Source organism: Protopterus annectens, chromosome 2.part1 (genome assembly GCF_019279795.1).
Source record: "Protopterus annectens isolate FY-2018-M chromosome 2.part1, PAN1.0, whole genome shotgun sequence".
Classification (NCBI taxonomy): Eukaryota; Metazoa; Chordata; order Ceratodontiformes; family Protopteridae; genus Protopterus; species Protopterus annectens.
In genome coordinates this window covers 1,837,445,555-1,837,465,213 of record NC_056729.1, presented here as the reverse complement: position 1 = coordinate 1,837,465,213, position 19,659 = coordinate 1,837,445,555, and the positions used below count along the sequence as shown (strand labels likewise).

General features: G+C 42.8%; 1 protein-coding gene across 3 annotated transcripts in view; it reads left to right on the top strand.

The window, feature by feature from the left end:
• The window catches only part of LOC122794658 (transcription factor COE3-like), a 2,019,913-nt gene that overhangs the window by 1,126,150 nt on the left and 874,104 nt on the right, over positions 1-19,659 (top strand). For all 3 annotated transcript variants that reach the window (XM_044063281.1, XM_044063282.1, XM_044063280.1), the window contains exon 7: positions 15,369-15,450. In XM_044063281.1, coding sequence (XP_043919216.1) covers positions 15,369-15,450 — 82 coding nt within the window. The remainder of the gene's footprint in view (positions 1-15,368; positions 15,451-19,659) is intronic.

Here is a 19,659-nt window from a genome sequence, read left to right as displayed (position 1 = left end):
CTAAGGAGGTAGTGTTTCAATCTATATTAGAGATAAATTCACCTTCTGTCTAGTTAGACTGGACAACTCCATGGAGTTACCCCAAGTCCAGGTTATGATGGATAAGACCCCCATTCAAGTCATAGCCAATGTGATGCCCTTGACCTGGCCCAGCAATCAAGGAGCCTCAATCCTCACCACTAACACCAGGGAGGGGCATCTCATATAGGAGGAAAGGATAACAAATACACACAGTAAAGTAGAAATTCCCTTAAGAGCACACAGAGATCACAGTCAGTCCAGGGCTGGTCACTCCCTTGCTCTCCAGGTCCCCAATAAGACTCCCCATTGGCACAGCTATAGGGCCCAGATCTCAGCCGAGTGGGAAGCTAAAACCTTCAGCACCTTCTCTGTCCAACCAATGCTTCGTGCCCCTGCCCAAGTAGCTGACACACATACATACACACACACACACACACACACACACACACACACACACACACACACACACACACACACACACATACACACTTTGAGAAGAGCTTATACAACCACACAGACACTCCTGGGGAAGGCTGGCACAGGTTTTCCAGCTGTACCCCTTTTTCCCAGACTATAAGGTAGTACCAGCTGCCACCACCCACTAATTTTTGTCGGCTACTCAAAGGCCCTTAAAAGGGTGTCCAATTATTACTGTGCAATATTATTATCCAATTGGTAAGTGCAACTAAACAGTCAAGGCTTATTAGAGTGACTTGGTACAGGGTTCATAGGTTCATAGGTTGATACTAGGCTATCTGCCCTAGGGCATTTAAAAGCCTAGCCAGAGTGTGTTTGGCGTTTGTCACCCTTTTAGATTAGTTGATTGTGCCTCTGTATAGTAGGTCACAGAAGATAGCTCTTTTGAGGTTAGTTTACTGTGCCTCTGTCTAGTAGGGACACAGAAGAGATCCCAGGGGTAAACCTACGATCTCCCATCCACTCGTCAAGATTTCTCTTGAAGGGGGTCATTGAGGGACTCTGCCTAACATGGATTGGGATTTTGTTCCAGAGTGAGGGGAGCCTCTGGGATATGAATCTGTCCCTCCAGTTTGTCCTATTTATTTCTGTGCTGAGGTTTAAGTCCCTGGAGCATGTAGCTCTAAGGGATTTGGATTTCCTGAGGTGGAGCATGCCCATTAATTCTGGGTTGGATATGGCTTTATACGTCAGGCATAGATCGCCTCTGAGTAGGCGGTAAGCAACTGAGTAGAGCTGGAGTTTCTTTAGCCTAACTGCGTAGGGCATCTGTTTGAGTCCCTTGATCCTCTTGGTGAGGTACTTTTGGAGTCTTTCCAGTTGCTGAAGGTGTCGGGTAAGGTACATCCCAAATGAGGCATTGTATTCAATTATGGGCCTGATGAGTAATGAGTAGAGGGGCACAATGACCTCTCTTGATCTAGATGTGAACCCTTTCGTGATAAGGTGGGCTATATAGAGGGTCTTTCTAATCACTTTGGCAACATGATTGTCAAAGGAGAGATTACTATCTACTTGGTTCCCCAAATCCCTAATTACTTCTTCCGTACCTAATGGATTACCACCTATGTGGTAATTTGTGGGAACTTTGTTTTTCCCAAAGGGGATGACTATGCACTTTTTGAAATTTAGCTTTCTATATATATAGGTCACTATATACATGCAATGTACTCTAGAGCTTAAATTATCTCTACACCAAAACAGCCACAGTTAAAAGGGTTTAAAATATTTACTAATAAATAATTAAAAACACAAAACAATACTTTTTACTACACAGTACTAGTCAAGAGATCAGAGATCATAGAACAATACTTAACATAATTCAGTAATACCATTCTGACATCACAGACAAACACTTAGTCTAATCTTTCTAGTTTCTAGCTATTTCTAAGAGAAAACACAAGTCTAAGATAAACTTACATATAGAGCAAAGGCAGTGCTGAGTTGGATGGTCAAGACAAAAATGCTTAATGCTCTCTGATTCTCTCTTTTATTAAAATCACTTTCCTGGTTCACATTACATCATTCTTCACACTTCCCTGGGTTCTCAGGCTAACAGAAACTACATTTACATTCTTCACCTCTGGGCAGAAACCAGAGCAATAAAGGACATTTATGCATGTAAATTCTGGCCATTAACTCTAGCCTTAAAACAATAGCAAGAATTCCTTCATCTAGACAGGCCGGAGTAGTGTTTACATCAAAGGTTCACAACATGCTTTACTTGGACAGCAGAGTGCACTGTTGTTACATTTTTTTCAGTTCCACGTGTAACACTATTTTTACCATTTAAGACAATAAACCTGTGGTTACATTAATATTTACAGATGGCAGAATTATCTCCAAAATGCTATCTGGCTATACTGGCATCCTTCATCTGTCTTCACCCAATCTTCATATATCCCCCCCCCCCAGAGAACTCAAGCTAGTTTTTCCAGTGACCCTTGAGAAACGCTGCTTGAGGAAGTGAGGTCTGAGTATACATTATCCTGTTCCCTGTCTTGAGAGCCCATCTGCATTGGCATTGCTAATCCAACTGAGGTACTGCACTGACATATTATAGACTTGCAATCCCAGGCTCCATCTTAGCAACTTGGCATTTTGCCAGCTGGCTCTGTTTAACCATGTTAGGGGGTTGTAATCTGTCATAACAGTAAATTTCCTTCCATACAGATAAGGCTGAAGCTTCTGCAATGCCCACACTATGGCTAGATATTCCTTTTCTACAGCTGCATTGCATTCCTCTCTGGGTTGGAGCCTATGACTGAGATAAACCACTGGGTGCTCTTCTCCCTCTGAAGAAATCTGGCTAAGTACAGCCCCCACCCCATGGTTCAAAGCATCCACCTGCACAACAAATTCTTTGCTGTAATCTGGACTGGCTAACACAGGGAGTCCTCCCAAAGCTTCTTTAAGCTTCTGAAATGCCTACTCATATGCTAGGGTCCACACTACCTTCTCTGGCCTCTTCTTCCTTGTCAGGTCTGTGATGGGAGCAGCTATGGTACTATAACTGGGGACAGACTTTCTGTATTACCTTGCTGTCCCTAAAAATGCCCTCACCTGCTTTTTAGTAACAGGTGCAGGCCATGCCTGAATGGCTTCCACTTTGGCAGGTTCTGGCCTTATCTTACCACTCCCCACTCTATGTCCAAGGTAGGAGACCTCTGCCATACCACCTGACATTTGCTCAGCTTAATGGTCAACCCTGCCTTCTGTAGTCTGCCCAGCACCTCTCTGACATGCTGAAGTTGCTCTGACCAGGAATGGCTGTGGGTGGCAATATCATCTAGGTAAGCAAAGCAAACCCTCCTGCCCCTGCTAGGATATGATCTACCATCATATGGAAAGTTGCTGGAGCATTCATCATCCCAAAGGGCATCTTTGTGAACTCATGCAAGCCAAAAGGAGTCACAAAGGCTGACTTCTGTGTAGCACTGGGAGTCAAGAGCACCTGCCAGTAACCCTTGGTAAGATCAATGGTTGTAAGATACTTAGCCCCTCCCTCTGCTCTAGGGCCTCATCTGTCCTAGGCATGGGTAAGCATCTGACTCTGTGACTATTTAATTTCCTGTAGTCTACACAGAACCTGGTGCTGCCATACTTCTCTACGAAAGCACCACTGTGGAGACCCAGGGACTGTTGGACTCTTGAATCACCCCTAGTTCCAAAATCTCCTGTACCTCCTCCCTCAGAGTCTGTTTGACTCTCTCAGGCACTCTATAAGGGGCCTGCCTAATAAGCTTTTGGGGTCCTGTATCCACCTGGTGCTGCCCCAGGTAAGTGCACCCTGGTTTCCCAGTGAACATGTCCCCAAATTCCTGCAACACTGCTCAGATTTCTTGAACCTGGGTAGGAGATAGCTGCTGGGACGTTGCTACCCCTTCCACTGAGGTGTCAGCCTGAGCCTCACTGAGGAGATCAGTCCCCAGATCTCCCTCAGACTCCTCCTGCAATCCACTGCAAATGCTCAGCACAAGGACCTCCCTATCATGATAAGGTTTCATCATGTTAACATGGTACAATTTGTGCCCCTGCCTTCTGCCTAGCAGTTCCACCATGTAGTTAACATCACTTACCTTTCTTACCACCTTGTAGGGTTCCTCCCAAGCTGCTTGCAGCTTGTTGTGTCTGACAGGAATGAAAACCATTACCTGCTACCCCACAGCATACTCTCTAGCTCGAGCATTCCTGTCATACCACACCTTTTTCTGTTGTTGGGCTTCTGCTAGGTTCTCCTGGGCCAGGCCCATGAGTTCCCTGAGCCTTGTCCTGAGGTTTAGGATGTATGCCACAACAGACTCCTTGTGAGACTTGCACTCACCTTCCCAGTCATCTCAAATTAAATCTAGAGGTCCCCTCACCCTATGCCCATACAGCAACTCAAAGGGTGAAAAACTTGTGGATTCCTGGGGAACCACTCTGTAAGCAAGCAACAGATGGGGCAAATATTTGTCCCACTCCCTCTCAACAAGACCATTAGTCTGGGGATGGTAGGGGTGATCTTCATGTGCTTCACCCCACAGGACTTCCACAGACAAGCCAGCAGGTCTGACATGAAATTGGCACCTCTGTCAGTCAGTATTTCTTTTGGGAAACCTATCCTGCTGAAAATCTCTAACAAAGCATTTGCCACCTTCTCTGCCTCAATGGAGGACAAAGCCACTGCCTCAGGGTATTGTGTAGCATAATCCACTACCACTAGGATATACTTTTTCCCTGTGGAACTAGGGGTACTCAGAAAACCCACAATATCCATAGCTACCCTCTGAAATGGCTACTCAATCACAGGCAAAGTCATCAAAGGAGCTCTCACCTTGTCTCCTGCCTTGCCTACCTTTTGGCAATGCTCACAGGTCCTGCAGTACCCTTTTAAATCTCTGGAAATTCCAGGCCAATCGAAGTTCTGCGAAATATGCCTCTTTGTACGTTTTATGCCCATATGACCTGCAAAGGGAATATCATGGGCTATGGCTAGAAGCGCCAAATGGTAGGTTCTAGGCACTACCAACTTCTGTACTTTCTCACTTTCTAGCCCTCCCTCAGGGGTCTGCTCTCTGTAGAGTAACCCTTTGTCCCAGTATACAGATTTCCCCTTTCCTTGAGAATCAGGTGCCTCCTTAGCTACCTGCCTTAGGCCTTGCAATGTATGGTCTGAGATCTGAGCCTGTCTCAGCTCTCTCCTTGTACCCCTTCCCAGCTCCTCTTCCATAGGAAGTCTGGCATCCTCGGACAGTGGTGCCTCACTGTCAGCCTGGGTACTACTACTCACCTCTACCTTTGCAGTCACTCTGTCCAAGGGACCATCAGTACCCTCAAGCAGCTGTGGCTCACCTTCAGTCTCACTGCTACAGGGTAGTTTCATCCCTGAAGTAGCCACCTCACCAGTCCTGGCTGCAAGTATGCAGTCTGTCTGTGTCTCCCCCAGGCTACCAGACCCACATACTTGTCTAATAGCCTGACTGCGTGTAACTGCATAAGCATGTGGTACTGCTTCATCCAAATCATTCCCTATCAGGACATCTGCAGGATGATAGTTTGGCACCCCTGTTGTCTCAAGACAACCTAGTATTGGAATTTTGTCTTTCCCACTTACTGGCTCCCTAACCTTTTGTTCCCCACCTTGCCTCCTTGGACACCTGTATACCACATGACTCCACTGGATGCAATCAAAACATTTAACCCTAGCTCCTGGATGTGTACCTGAACTAGTGGCTTCCCCTGCTACTGGCAGATTCTGTTGGGGCAGTCTGTGCTGCCCACCATGGGTTCCTTTAGACCTATGTGCAGTACTGGGGGGTCTGTTTCCTGTGCACGGCTTCCCTGCTTGCCAGGTATAGGTCTCCCTTCTTCCCCAACTCATTTGAGGTAGCACATTGTCTATCAGCTAACCAGATCCATAAGTCCTCAGGCAAAGTGCTAAGGGCTTGTTCCCTCACCAAAATGTCTGCCAGCCCTTCACAGGTGGTGACCTGACGTCCACTCACCCACCTCAGGCTCTTGCTGCCCCTGTAGTGCCTTTTTAGGCAAGGTTCAAATAACAAATTCACCACCGTAACAGGAACAGGCAAGCAAAAACTGAGGGTAATGCTACTCAATGCTAGAAGTCTAAATCTCAAAATGCACTCACTCAAGGTACTCCTTAAAATGGAGAACATCAATATCTGTTTAGTGACTGAGACCTGGTTCAAGGCTCCAGAGAGCACCCCTGCACTACCAGGCTATAACTCATGCCACACTTTTCGGCCATGTAACCTGGACCGAAACACCAAAGGCGGAGGTATGTCCATATTCATTAAAGATATCCACACCTCCAGGCTAGTTGCTCAGCATAATGCATCCGAGGTTATCCAAGTGCAACTAACTCTGGGAAAAACTGCAGTCCAAATTGTAGCTTGCTACAGATACCCCATCATGCCCCAGGATTCCCACTCCTCTTTTCTTGATGTACTGGAAAATATTAAGGTTCAACAAAACACCCTAATAATGGGCGACTTCAACTACCCCACCATTAACTGGGAAAACTACTCGTGCACCAACTCCTTAGCTCAACGCTTTCTGGAATTCATAAACTCCAGAGCCCTGGATCAACTTATCCACACCCCTACCAGGGGAAACAATATCCTAGACCTGGTCATTACCAACATGCGTGACCAGTGTTCCACACTTGAAGTCAACTCCTTGTTGGTCCGATCTGACCATAAGCTAATCACACTTGATATCCACATCCCGCCCCCACCCCCCATTAAGGAAACCATGGCAAAAAATTTCTCCAAAGCCAACTTCATGCTTCTTAAGACAGAAGTGGTGAACTTCATGACACCCATGCAGATGGACAATACAGTTACAACTGCTGAATCCTTCACAAATACACTCTATAAGCACTTACACAAGTGCATGGATCATGCTATCCCAAACAGAACCAAGACTCTATCCTCCAAAAAAAGGAAGCCAATCTGGTGGTCCCCTGCCATAAACAAACTGTAAAACAGAAGGAAGAAACTGTTGCAAAAGAGAGTAAAATCCCATGAATGGAGGAGCTCCCTGGTCAGCCTCAGTAAGAAGCTGAGATCCTGTATAAGATCCTCCAAAGCTAGATATGAAAACAAAATTGCCACTAATTATAAGGACAGCCGCAAAGCATTCTATAGCTATGTCAAGAATCTCGATGGCAACACCCAGATCTGCTCTGAGTTACAGCACAAAGGCAGGAAAATTACAGAACCAACTGATATTGCCAGCATCCTGGCAGATAGGTTCAGTGCTAACTTTAGCCCCCTAAAGGGCCCATATCTATACAGGAAGAATGTAGAGTCCCTGTAATCACAACTATGCAGGTAAAAGCTGCACTCTCTAAAGCCAAAAACACAGCATCCACGGGACCGGACAACATCCCAGGCTGCATTTTACACGAACCTCAGAATGAACTGGCTCCCCACTTAAGAACCATGTTCAATAATAGCCTCACATCAGGCTTTGTGCCCACTGAATGGTACACAGCAACAGTTATCCCACTCCACAAAGGGGGAGCCACCACTGATCCCGGGAACTATCGACCTATTAGCCTGACGAGCCTGGTCTGCAAGGCCATGGAACATATCATCATGGAACTCATAAACAAAGACATTCGTAACCTCCAAACTCTGGATCTTACCCAGTTCGAGTTTGTGAAATGCAGATCATGCCTCCTGAACCTGATCGACTTCTTTGAGGCAGTCACCAAAGCCATAGATGAGGGTAAGGTGGTTCACACAGCCTATCTTGACCTTGCCAAGGCTTTCAACACCATCCTCCATTCTGGAATTATAGCTAAACTCACTAAACTAGGTATAAATCCCTATGTCACAAAATGGGTTGCCAACTGGCTCACTGACAGAACCCGCACTGTAAAAGTTGCAGACTACAAATCTGACCTCAAAGCAGTGACAAGTGGAGTACCACTGGGTTCCATCCTGGGACCTCTCCTGTTTGGTATCTATGTCTCTGAAGTACAAGCTAACACAGAAGGCCTCTGGCTAATGGAGTTCACAGATGACTGCAAACTAGGAGCCATAGTCAAGTCCCAAAATGATGTGGACATCCTACTGAAGGGCCTCGCTGTGACAGATGCCTGGTGTCAGAGCCATGGCCTCAAGCTCAGTGCCAAAAAGTGCAGTGTCATCCCCTTTGGTAAAAAACTCTGTACCCATGAACTACCACATAGGCAGCAGTCTACTTAACACTGAATGTGTGATAAGAGACCTTGGGACCCAGGTGGACAGTAGTCTCTCCTTTGATAGTCACATCGCCACAGTAGTCAGGAAATCCTTCTACATGGCACACCTCATCATAAAAGTGTTCTCATCCAGGAAAAAAGAGGTCATTGTTCCCCTCTACTCGATACTCATTAGACCCATTATAGAGTACAACGCCCCTTTTGGAATGTACCTTACAAGACATCTGCAGCAGCTGGAAAGGCCACAGAAGTACCTCACAAAGAGGATTACTGGCCTCAAACAAATGCCCTACACTGACCGCCTCAAAAAACACCAGCCTTACTCCATAGCATATCGCCTACTCCGAGGTGATCTCTGACTAACATATAAAGCCATGTGAAACCCAGAGCTGCTGGACATGCTACACCTAAAGAAATCCCAATTGCTCCGAGCTATATGCTCTAGGGAGCTAAGCCTTATCACCACACTAAACAGGACATGCTGGAGGGATAGATTCCTGTCCCAGAGATTTCCCATACTATGGAACAGGCTACCCATCTATGTCAAGCAAAGTTCTTCATTAGCACTCTTCAAGAAAAATCTTGATGAGTGGATGGGAAATAGGAAATACACCCCGGGGATCACTTCTGTGTCTCTGCTCGACAGTGGCACAGGAAAATAACTTTTTTGGGTGGCGTAAGACAGGGAACCTTGTTGGCTAGGCTTACGTAGGCCCTTGGGCCGATAGCCTAGTACCTACCTATGAACCTATGAATCTATGAAACAGCTAATTTTAAAATGACGTTCGGGCTGCTAGCCTAGCAATCTCCTATGATGCTATGATCCTATGAAATAGTACGGATAATCTGTATGTATGTATTAAATGTGCTCCTTTAAGGTAAGGCTAGAGCCCCATTCTTTCATCCCTAACATCCTCTCACTGATAGATCAGTAACATAAGCAGGCAGTAGGGGAGACAAGGAATATGAACCAGATTATCACCTTTCCTGTAGGCATATAGACATAGGATGCACAAATTCTTCAAAAATCTCATTACCAAACATCTGATGTATCACTGAGTTTTTGTAAGAGCAGTCACATAAATAGAGGGTCAGTGAAGTGATGATATTCTACAAAAGGTGTTTAGATGAGAAGGAGGAATGAAGAAATAGGTGATAAAGTACTTGTGTAAACCTGCGTGACTCTTGGCTGCATTTTATCAATGGGGACACTTGTGAAGAGCAGGGCATAGGCAGTAGAAGTACTAATTTGGAGTGTTATGAATAGATTCCTGGAGCACCTGCACCAAGGTGTATTGCAAATAACTTATTTATTCTGGGAAATGAGATGTCTTAGCATTTAAGTTAGAAAATAGCATATTGCCTCTTATTTTATTTTAGCAAGCTCTATATATACTTTACTAGTGTTTTTCCTAAAATGCCTAGTTGGCTTTTATTTGGTTTAAGCCTGTCAGTTTTTGCTATTTTTCAGTACTGAAATTTATGCTGCATAGAAAAATGCACTGATCAAGCTTGGGATTGGGAGAGGATACGTTTGGGTGATACTAAATTCTGGAAGGTTATTGTTTCATAGGTGTTTCCTAGGCTAATGACCACACAGGCCTTTTTAAGTCTGCCCATGCATTCCAAATCTCTCACAAGTTCTTGTACTCTTAATAAGTGTAAACAGGGGCTTAGGAAATGACTCATTTACATGCTGCCTATGTCCTTTACAGATAAAGGTGTCAAACCAGGGATGAATGTCCTTTCTCCATCCAGTTGCCCAAATTACACTTGAACTGGATTAGAGAGGAACTCTAATTCCCATGGATAAGGGCCTGTTATGGAGAAGGGGTAGTCTCAGAGATACATACCTGTCTGTCTTGCAAGTCCAATTTATATCACAGGCAAGATTTAAATCTTTAGAGTGGGTAATTGTGGTGCTGTTTGTTTTTCTGGATATGCAGGAGGTCTATCAGAATCAGGGTCTGACAATGCTTTGCATGGCAGGCATAAATCACCCCTCAACAGCCTGTAGGAGACAGAATACAGGGATAGGGCCTTGAGTCGGTCTTCTTAGGACATGTTACTTATGCCTTGTATTCTTTTAGCGAGAAACCTCTATGGATGTTCCAATTGTTCAATATGCTGGGTTAGGTACATATGAAAGGTGGAATTGTACTCAATGATAGGTTTGATGAATGACAAATACAGTGGAACAATGCCTTCCTTGGATTTAGAAGCCATGCCTTTCTTTATAAGTTGCACAACATAGAATGATTTCCTCACTACTGTAGGCATGTGATGGTCAAAGACTAGATTACTGGCTATGTGTTTTTCAAAGTCCCTGACAACTGGGTCAGCTGTTAGGTGTATGTTGTCAATATGATAGTTACCAGTGGTGAGTGACTTGCCAAATGCTACTATTATGCATTTCTTTGCATTTAGTTTTAGTCCATGGTTCTGACACTAGTTACTTGTCTGTGTCAGCCCTTCCTGGACAACCTTTGTGTCAGAGGGGGATTCTATGACTGCTCCCAATTTGCAATTATCTGAACATTTAGTCAGCCAGAGGTCTTTGACACTGGCCTTGACTTCAGAGAAATAAATACCAAAAAGCAGATGTTCCAGGACCAATCCACAAGGGACTCTACTTGTGACTGACCTCTTTGTAGAGGTGGACTCCCCAATTCTAACTTCCTGTGTCCTGTCTAAAAGCCAGCTGCCTATCCACTGGGAGACATAAGGGTCTGTACCTAACCTTTTGAGTTTGCCAACAATGCCTCAGTAGGATATTGTGTTAAGTGCCTTGGCCAGGACAAGGTGGGCAGTGTGAACCATTTTGACCTCATCCATTCCTTTGGTGACCTTCCCAAAGACGTCCACCAGGTTGAATAGGCATGAAATGCCCTTGACAAAATCAAATTTGGTTTTGTGTCTGGAGGTGTCCTATGTCATTATTGATAATTTCCATGATAATTCTTTACATGGCTTTAGTGAGACTTGGGGGTCTGTAGTTTCCAGGGTTGGCAGATGGCCCACCTTTTTGCAGAGGGATGATTGTTGCTGTTCTCCATTAATGAGGCACAAAGCCTGTTTGATGGCTACAGTTAAATAGCAATTTCAGAAGCCCTGATAGGTCATGTTTCATGCTATTTAGAAGGCATCCTGCGATATTGTCTGGTCCCATTAATGCAGTGTTCTTGGTCTTAGAGAGAGCATTAAGGACCTGTTCCCTAGTGATAGCAGTGGGAGTTATATTTGATTGCATTTCCTGTGGGAAGATTTAGGGGGGAGAGAAGGATAAATCTTATCTGTAGTCAAATGCTGTACCACTGAGCTATACCTCCATTTCTCAACATGTCTGAACTAAATTTATTGGCCAGTAGGTTTGCTATATCTTCTGGCTCAATATAGGTGGTTCCATTTACAATGATTTCTGCACACAATTGTGTATTGTCTTTGAGGTTGCAGACATAGCTAAATAATGTCTTGTGGTGGTCCTTAGCCTTGGAGGCCAAATTTACCTCAAATTTGGCTTTGGTAGACTTTATTTGTCATCTAAATTGTTTGCTTACTTTGATGAGAATGCTTTTATCCTTCTTGGTGCTACACCTCCTAATTTTTGCAGTCTGATATACACTTTGTTGATGTTGTGATTCCAATAGGGGGGGCTTGTTTTTTGAGTTAGTTCTGTACTTCTTCCTGTTGATACAACTGCCTCTATGCAGCTATTAACATGCTTTTATAGGGTTACTGTGAACAGTTCTGCATATTCAGTGGTATTCTCGGAGTTTATAGGAGCTTGAAATGTTGCCAGGTTATCAGTTAATAATAGGAAGTTAGCTTTAGAGTAGTTCCTGAATATTCCAGGTTTAGCTGGGGGTCCAGCTAGGGGGTGTGCAGCATTCTCCCATATTAGTGAGGACCAGGATGGTTGCATCTCTGGCTGGTGTACTGACAATCTGGTCCAGTGAGTTTGTATTTACAAAATACAGGAATCTCTGTGCCTGCACGTTTGATGTTGTATATGAGTCCCAGTAGATAGTGGGGTTATTAAAGTCACCCATTAGTATGGTATTGGGTTGGATGGCGAATCATTACAATACATTTAAATACATGTTATAAGTTTCCTAGTTCATAGAAGGGGACATATAGCTTGCAAGGAAGTGGTATGGGATTTTGTCTAGAGTGATTTGAATGTGGAGAAGCTCAAGTGCATGCACCTGTTTGACTATTTTTGATGTAAATTGAGAAACCTCCACTTTTAGCCCATTTCTATGTAGTAGTTGGTCTAAATGTGCAGAAAGGCATTATAACCTTGCACTGTCAATGTTCTCTCTGTGCCTTTCAACCATGTTTCAGTGACTACACAGATATCAGCATTGTCTAGGGTGAAGAGAGCTTCTAGGGAGTGGAGGTTTTTGTTTAGACTCCTAGCATTGAGCAGTAACACCTTTAGGTTTTCTTGGTTTTGATTTGCTATGCCAGAAGTACATTCAGTTTGGTATTGCCAAAAAAAGTCCCTATGGGGTAGGACAATGTTTTAGCTAATATTCGAAAGCCTAGAAGGGCGAGGTGCAGACCATTCCTGACAAAGCAGTGTGGTCTGTTGACCATCTCCTTCCATGCTTAACAATATTGCACCCCCTTAGAATGACACCAGAAACTAAGCCAATTATTAAAATTAGTCCTCTTTTGTTTGTATTGTGGCATCATTCTTGGAGAAGGTAAAGTGCTGCTCAATGCTAGGCTCATACCAGCCTGGGACACATATTCCGAGAGCTCCATAATGTCTCTCTTCTTATAGTCTAGGGAGGTATGGTCTCTCAGGTCATTTACATCCACATGGACTATGACTGTGTCATACTGGTGTACAGTTCCAAAAGTCTTGGCTACAAATCTTGGTCGGATCTGTAAGGTATGGGATAAAGCTAGACTTGCCAATAGTTAAGAATATACTGCCCAGCTCATGTTCGTGTGCATTGGGAATCATAGTTGAATATACTGCCCAGCTCGTGTTCGTGTGCACTGGGGATCATAATTGAATATACTGCCCAGCTCATGTTCATGTGCACTGGGGATCATAGTTGAATATATTGCCCAGCTCGTGTTTGTGTGCACTGGGGATCATAGTTGAATATACTGCCTAGGTCGTGTTCGTGTGTACTGGTGATCATAGTCGAATATACTGCTTAGGTCATGTTCATGTGTACTAGGGATCATAGCTGAATATACTGTATAGGTTGTGTTCGTGTGTACTGGGGATCATAGTTGAATATACTGCCTAGGTTGTGTTCGTGTGTACTAGGGATCATAGTTGAATATACTGTCCAGCTCGTGTTTGGGTGCACTGGGGATCATAGTTGAATGTACTGCCCAGCTATTGTTTGTGTGCACTGGGGATCATAGCTACATAGAAATAAAATATAGTGGTTGAAGAGGAACAGGTAGCCCTTCTGGCCTGCACCTTCCCTATATCTAGCTATGGTAATCTCTGCATTCTGCCTTATCACTGGTTCCAGCTTTACCTTTTCATTGATGGTGTACCTTTGGGACTAATTCACTCATTGCTGGTGTCCTGGACATCACCACTGCAGCCTTTTCACTGCCTATACTGCCGTTCCATAAATCAATGTGTCTTGACATAACCCTCTGTAATGTTCCTTGCATGACCTTCATTAGGAATATATTCTGAACATTCCCCACCTTTTCTATGAATAAATGTTTTCTCTTGTTCCTCCTGACATGGCAGATTAAGACTGTTGTTCAACAAACATATTTAGCTATCTGGCAGATAAATCCTCATGGTACATATGCTGTCTCAGTTTTATCCGCTGATCAGAAACACATTGTTTTGACTGAAATATCTATTATGGGGGACAAATGCACAAGTGTTCTTGTTTTTACAGTTAAATGAGAGGAAGGCAAACCACATTAACCCTGCAGATACTTTTGTAAGATGGGGTCAAAATAATGAATGGTTTGACAAAACCAAAATTCATATGACTCTGACTAACAAAATGATCTTGAAGGACTCTTACCATTATGAGGGGGCTTCAGTGACTATTACTGTCTGTAGACAAGAATCAGCAGCTTGGAACAAGATCAACCACAGGCAAAACAAATGGCAGCCAGGCTAACATTGCTGACTGTCGACATTGTTTTTTTCCAAGCTAAACAATACTATGAAGCAAGCCTTTTACTGTAGCAGGCATTCAGTCCCTGCATGCTAATATTTGGTGGTTCTGATGGGTCGCGTCTAACTTCAAAATACTCTCTGAGTTACTGGTGAGACCCTCAAGCTCATAGGGTCAAAACAGGTTGCTAAGATGTACAGTGATGTAATGAGTAAAGTGGAAGGAATTCTGGCCAGGATAGTAGGTCGGAGTGACTTTTCTGGGTGGTGTTAGATAGGAAAATATTTAAAGAAGGGGAGACTGTTCATACCAGTCAACCTCTCAGTGCAAGAAATATCGACAAAGACAAAAGTAATGGGGGACAAAGGACCAAAACTTGGGACAGATTTTAAATACTGCTCTTCTAAACTTAGACAGTTCCTGCAATAACAGGATTTGCATTAACATGTATTTTCTGAAGGATATGAAGTCTAAAACTCAAATGTATGTTATTATTCAGGGATTCTCAATGATTTGCCAGAAAACTATAATTATTATGAGGAACAGACCAGAAATAGGAGGTAAAAATCTGGACATTCTGTGAAAATCTGGACAGTTGAGAGGTATGATTCACTGTTTCATGTTCAACCTCTCTACCATTTCTGATTTAGCAGTGAATTTGCTTAAGTCTGGCTTACTGCCACCTAATTTACACACTCTTTCTACTGAATGGTCTCACCAGAATTCCCCTTAAGTCACAATCACAGCCCTTGTTTTCTTGGGAAAGTTTTGCTGGGAGATTTGGGGGCATTCCAGTCCTGCAGGTGTTAGTTATCAATTATCTTGGGTTATCTTTACAACCTAGGCATGACAAATGCAGTTAAAATAATGTGATTTGCTTTCTTTTTTTTCAGTAAAATGTAGTCACATATTTTTAGATAATTAAAGAAAAATTGTGGCAATTCCATGTGGCGGTGACAGTTATTGTAATGAAGATGTAATAATTATGAAGTGAGAGTCTGACCAGTAAAGTGATGCATTCTTTTCTTTTCTTCCAGGTTCTTTTTGAAATTTTTCCTCAAGTGCAATCAGAACTGTTTAAAAAATGCAGGGAACCCTCGAGACATGCGACGATTTCAGGTAAGGAGTGATTATCATAAAGGGCTTGTAATCCATCCTTCAGAGGACTATGTGGTTTAAAAATGTGTCATCTGAACTGTAGCCCTGTGTTTGGTCTTCAAGATAAACATGGCTTCATAAACCATAAAATCAAATCCCAGATGAAGCTTTATATGCCATTCTTTGTATTTGGTTTGCAAGATAAGTCCTGCTGAATAAAGACCCTTTTGCAGAAGACCCTGAGAACAGTGTTGTATAAGTAAATAACAGTGTGCTTAATAAAATTAATAACAGCACATCAAAGCAGTAAAATAAACACAACAGGTTTATAGACACACTGTCCAGTGGGCAATCAAGAAACTTAAGACAAGTTTCCCAGCTGCCATAAAGCACAGTCTGGTTAAGTGACTTGCTCAAGGTTAGAGAGAAGGCACTTGGAGCCTGAGGGAATCATACCCTAGACCAAAGAAAGCAGCTCATACTAAGTGCAAAACCAGTAAGGAAGGAGTGTCTGCCATATAGTGTGGTTGGGATAGTAACACAATTCAAGACACTAATTAGTTCAAAATGATAAAATATTTCTGAAATAAGTCCATCTAAGCCTGACTAGAAGTTTAGATGTCATACTTGCTTTTCTGTTTTAGCTCTGCTGTTTTGCTGTAGAAAACATACTGGTATGATCATGTTCTGCTTATCTTCGTTAACTCTACGCCTGTTTCACATCCCTACATTAAGCACTTTTCATTTTGCTTCCTTCTTTCCAGTAACTGAGCTCATGTCTAAAAGTCTGTAACGCACTCCAAGCTGACCAGACCTTATGCTGTATGGATTTGTCCTGCACATTTAATAATCCTACACTTTAACTAGTATCCGATTCCATGAAGCACAAGTCTGAAGCTACACCTCCCAGTGTGTTTGTGATTTTCTGTTTGGGTGGGCTCCACAGACTGTCTTGCTACTATCATGATAAAGTTTTCAGTCGAGCAAGATCTGAACATAGCATAGCCTTCAGTCATAATAATACTGAGCACCGACGACTGTACCATTATTACTGAGGCAAAATGCACAAATGAAAAGAATGTTTCATATCTATTCTGCTACTTCTCTGCCTGTCCAGGGGAATCCTAGAATCTTGTTTATCAGAAATGGAAGAAGGTTCTTTTACCATCGCACTGCAAGGCCAGACGTTGTATAATCTGGAATATTTCTGATTGCTGACCATTACTGTATTCAGACAGGGAGATGAGTTCTGAAACATGCATGAGGCATCAACCCTAAGAAGTTAGGGGTTCAAAGCTGCATGCTTAACACCTAGTGTAGCCTCCAATTCCCAGCATGTACACGCACTTATAAATATGTACCCTCAGACTGCACAAAGAGATTACCAAATCTGTTAATATTTCTCATTGTTTTTATAGAAAAGGATCTCTTTCACTAGTCTGTTCAGAAATCGACAGTGATTTATCCGTGAGAGTGACGTTCTAATTTAGCAACAGGATGGAGTAGGCACTTTTGTTATTCTGATGGGAGATGCAGTTAGTACTCACTAGCTGGACACTTCTTTCTTTTTTTTATCCAGCACCCTAAATAAAGAGTAAATTATATTAAACATTCATGTCCTGACTTAAACAGCAATTGATTCAGCAAATGTCCTTGAAGCTTTTGTTCAATAATTAAGGAATAAATACACAGCAGTAAATGCACAGGCAGCTAAACGATATGCACAGGCAGTTAAATGATATGAACAGACAGCTGAACGATATGAACAGACAGCTAAACGATATGCACAGGCAGGTAAAGGTTATGCACAGGCAGCTAAACGATATGCACAGGCAGCTAAACGATATGAACAGGCAGCTAAATGATATGAACAGACAGCTAAGCGATATGCACAGGCAGGTAAACGATATGCACAGGCAGCTAAATGATATGTACGGGCAACTAAACGATATGCACAGGCAGCTAAGTGATATGAACAGACAGCTAAACGATATGCACAGGCAGCTAAGCGATATGAACAGGCAGGTAAACGATATGCACAGGCAGCTAAACGATATGCACAGGCAGCTAAACGATATGCATGGGCAACTAAACGATATGCACAGAAAGCTAAGCAATATGAACAGGCAGCTAAACAATATGAACAGACAGCTAAACGATATGCACAGGCAGCTAAACGATATGCACAGGCAGGTAAACAATATGCACAGGCAGCTAAATGATATGTACGGGCAACTAAACGATATGCACAGGCAGCTAAGTGATATGAACAGACAGCTAAACGATATGCACAGGCAGCTAAGCGATATGAACAGGCAGGTAAACGATATGCACAGGCAGCTAAACGATATGCACAGGCAGCTAAACGATATGCACAGGCAGCAAAACAATATGCACAGGCAGGTAAACAATATGCACAGGCAGCTAAATGATATGTACGGGCAGCTAAACAATATACACAGGCAGCTAAACGATATGCACAGGCAGCTAAGCGATATGAACAGGCAGGTAAGCAATATGAACAGGCAGCTAAACGATATGCACAGGCAGCTAAACGATATGCACAGGCAGCTAAAAGATATGCACAGGCAGCTAAACGATATGAACAGGCAGCTAAGCGATATGAACAGACAGCTAAGCGATATGAACAGGCAGCTAAATGATATGAACAGTCAGCTAAGCAATATGAACAGGCAGTTAAATGATATGAATAGGCAGCTAAACGATATGCACAGGCAGCTAAACGATATGAACAGGCAGCTAAACGATATGAACAGGCAGTTAAATGATATGGATAGGCAGCTAAATGATATGAACAGACAGCTAAATGATATGAACAGGCAGTTAAACAATATGGATAGGCAGCTCTATCGCTAACTCATCCTGCTCCTGCTGTAGTTCACGGATCTGACACCCCGTAACTCTAATCTGAAGATCAAAAAAGTTCATCTCTTTGTGCTTAGAACCCAAAAAATGATCTTCTGCCTGAAAGTGTAACAAACTACTTGCTACAAATATAACATGTGAGCCCCCACCCACCTTAATAATGCATGCTAAACTTAAAACTGTCCCTGCCCCCAAAACTAGCCTCTCACCTTTTCTTAAAAAAACTCGCCATAACACTATTACTATTCAGACAAATTTGAGGCTAGTGTTATGTGGGGTTTTAGTCCGGAAATCGGAAAAGGTTCATAGGTGTGTACTAGGCCAACAGCCCTGGAGCCTTTACAATCCTAGTCCATAGAAGTGCCCTGGCATCATGCCGCCATTAGTTCCCAGTGCCTCTATCAAGTAGAGCCACTGGTGTGATCCCCGGGGTGAACTTTCTATATCCCATCCATTCATCAAGATTTCTCTTGAAAAGGGCCAATGAGGTGCTCTGCTTGACGTGTATGGGAAGTCTATTCCGGAGCATGGGCAGTCTCTAGGTTATGAACCTGTTCCTCCAGCATGTTCTGTTGATTGTGGTAATGAGGTTGAGGTCTCTGCAGTGTGTGGTGTAGAGGGACTGGGATTTCTTAAGGTGTAACATTTCTAACAGAGCTGGGACAGACATGGCTTTGTAAGTCAAGTAGAGATCGCCTCTTAGTAGACGATATGAGACAGAGAATAGCTGGAGTTTTTTGATGTTTTTTAAGTGTGTTCAAACCCCTTAATGATGTCATTTTACATTTGACATTAAGTTTGATAATACATAATGGAATCATATATATATATATATATATATATATATATATATATATATATATATATATATATATTTATTTATTATTTTATTTATTTATTTATTTGCAGTTGTTTAACCAGGATAGTCCATTGGGCCCAAGGAACCCATTTTCAATGGAGTCCTGGGGAGAAAAGCTCCACATACAGATTATACAAAGATTAAGTTCCACACATAGATTACTTGATGATTACAGAGTAAACATTATACAATTTCAGGTTATAATCATGTCAAATATATTTGAATCAAAAGTAATACATGCAATAGTATTTTTTTTTTTTTTTTTTAGGTAGTTAGATGCAGTAGGCTGATAGGAAGTTATATGCAGTAGGCTAGGAGATTGTTGGGTATAAGTAGGGAAATTATATACTACAAGCAAGCTTGAAATGTCTATCTGGGAGTTGTAAGAAGGGGAAGAGAAGAAGAGTGGACAGTAGGCTATGGGGGGTGGGAGCAGGAGCATTGCCATGCTGATGTTAGATGACAATGAAGTTGTTTTTTAAAGT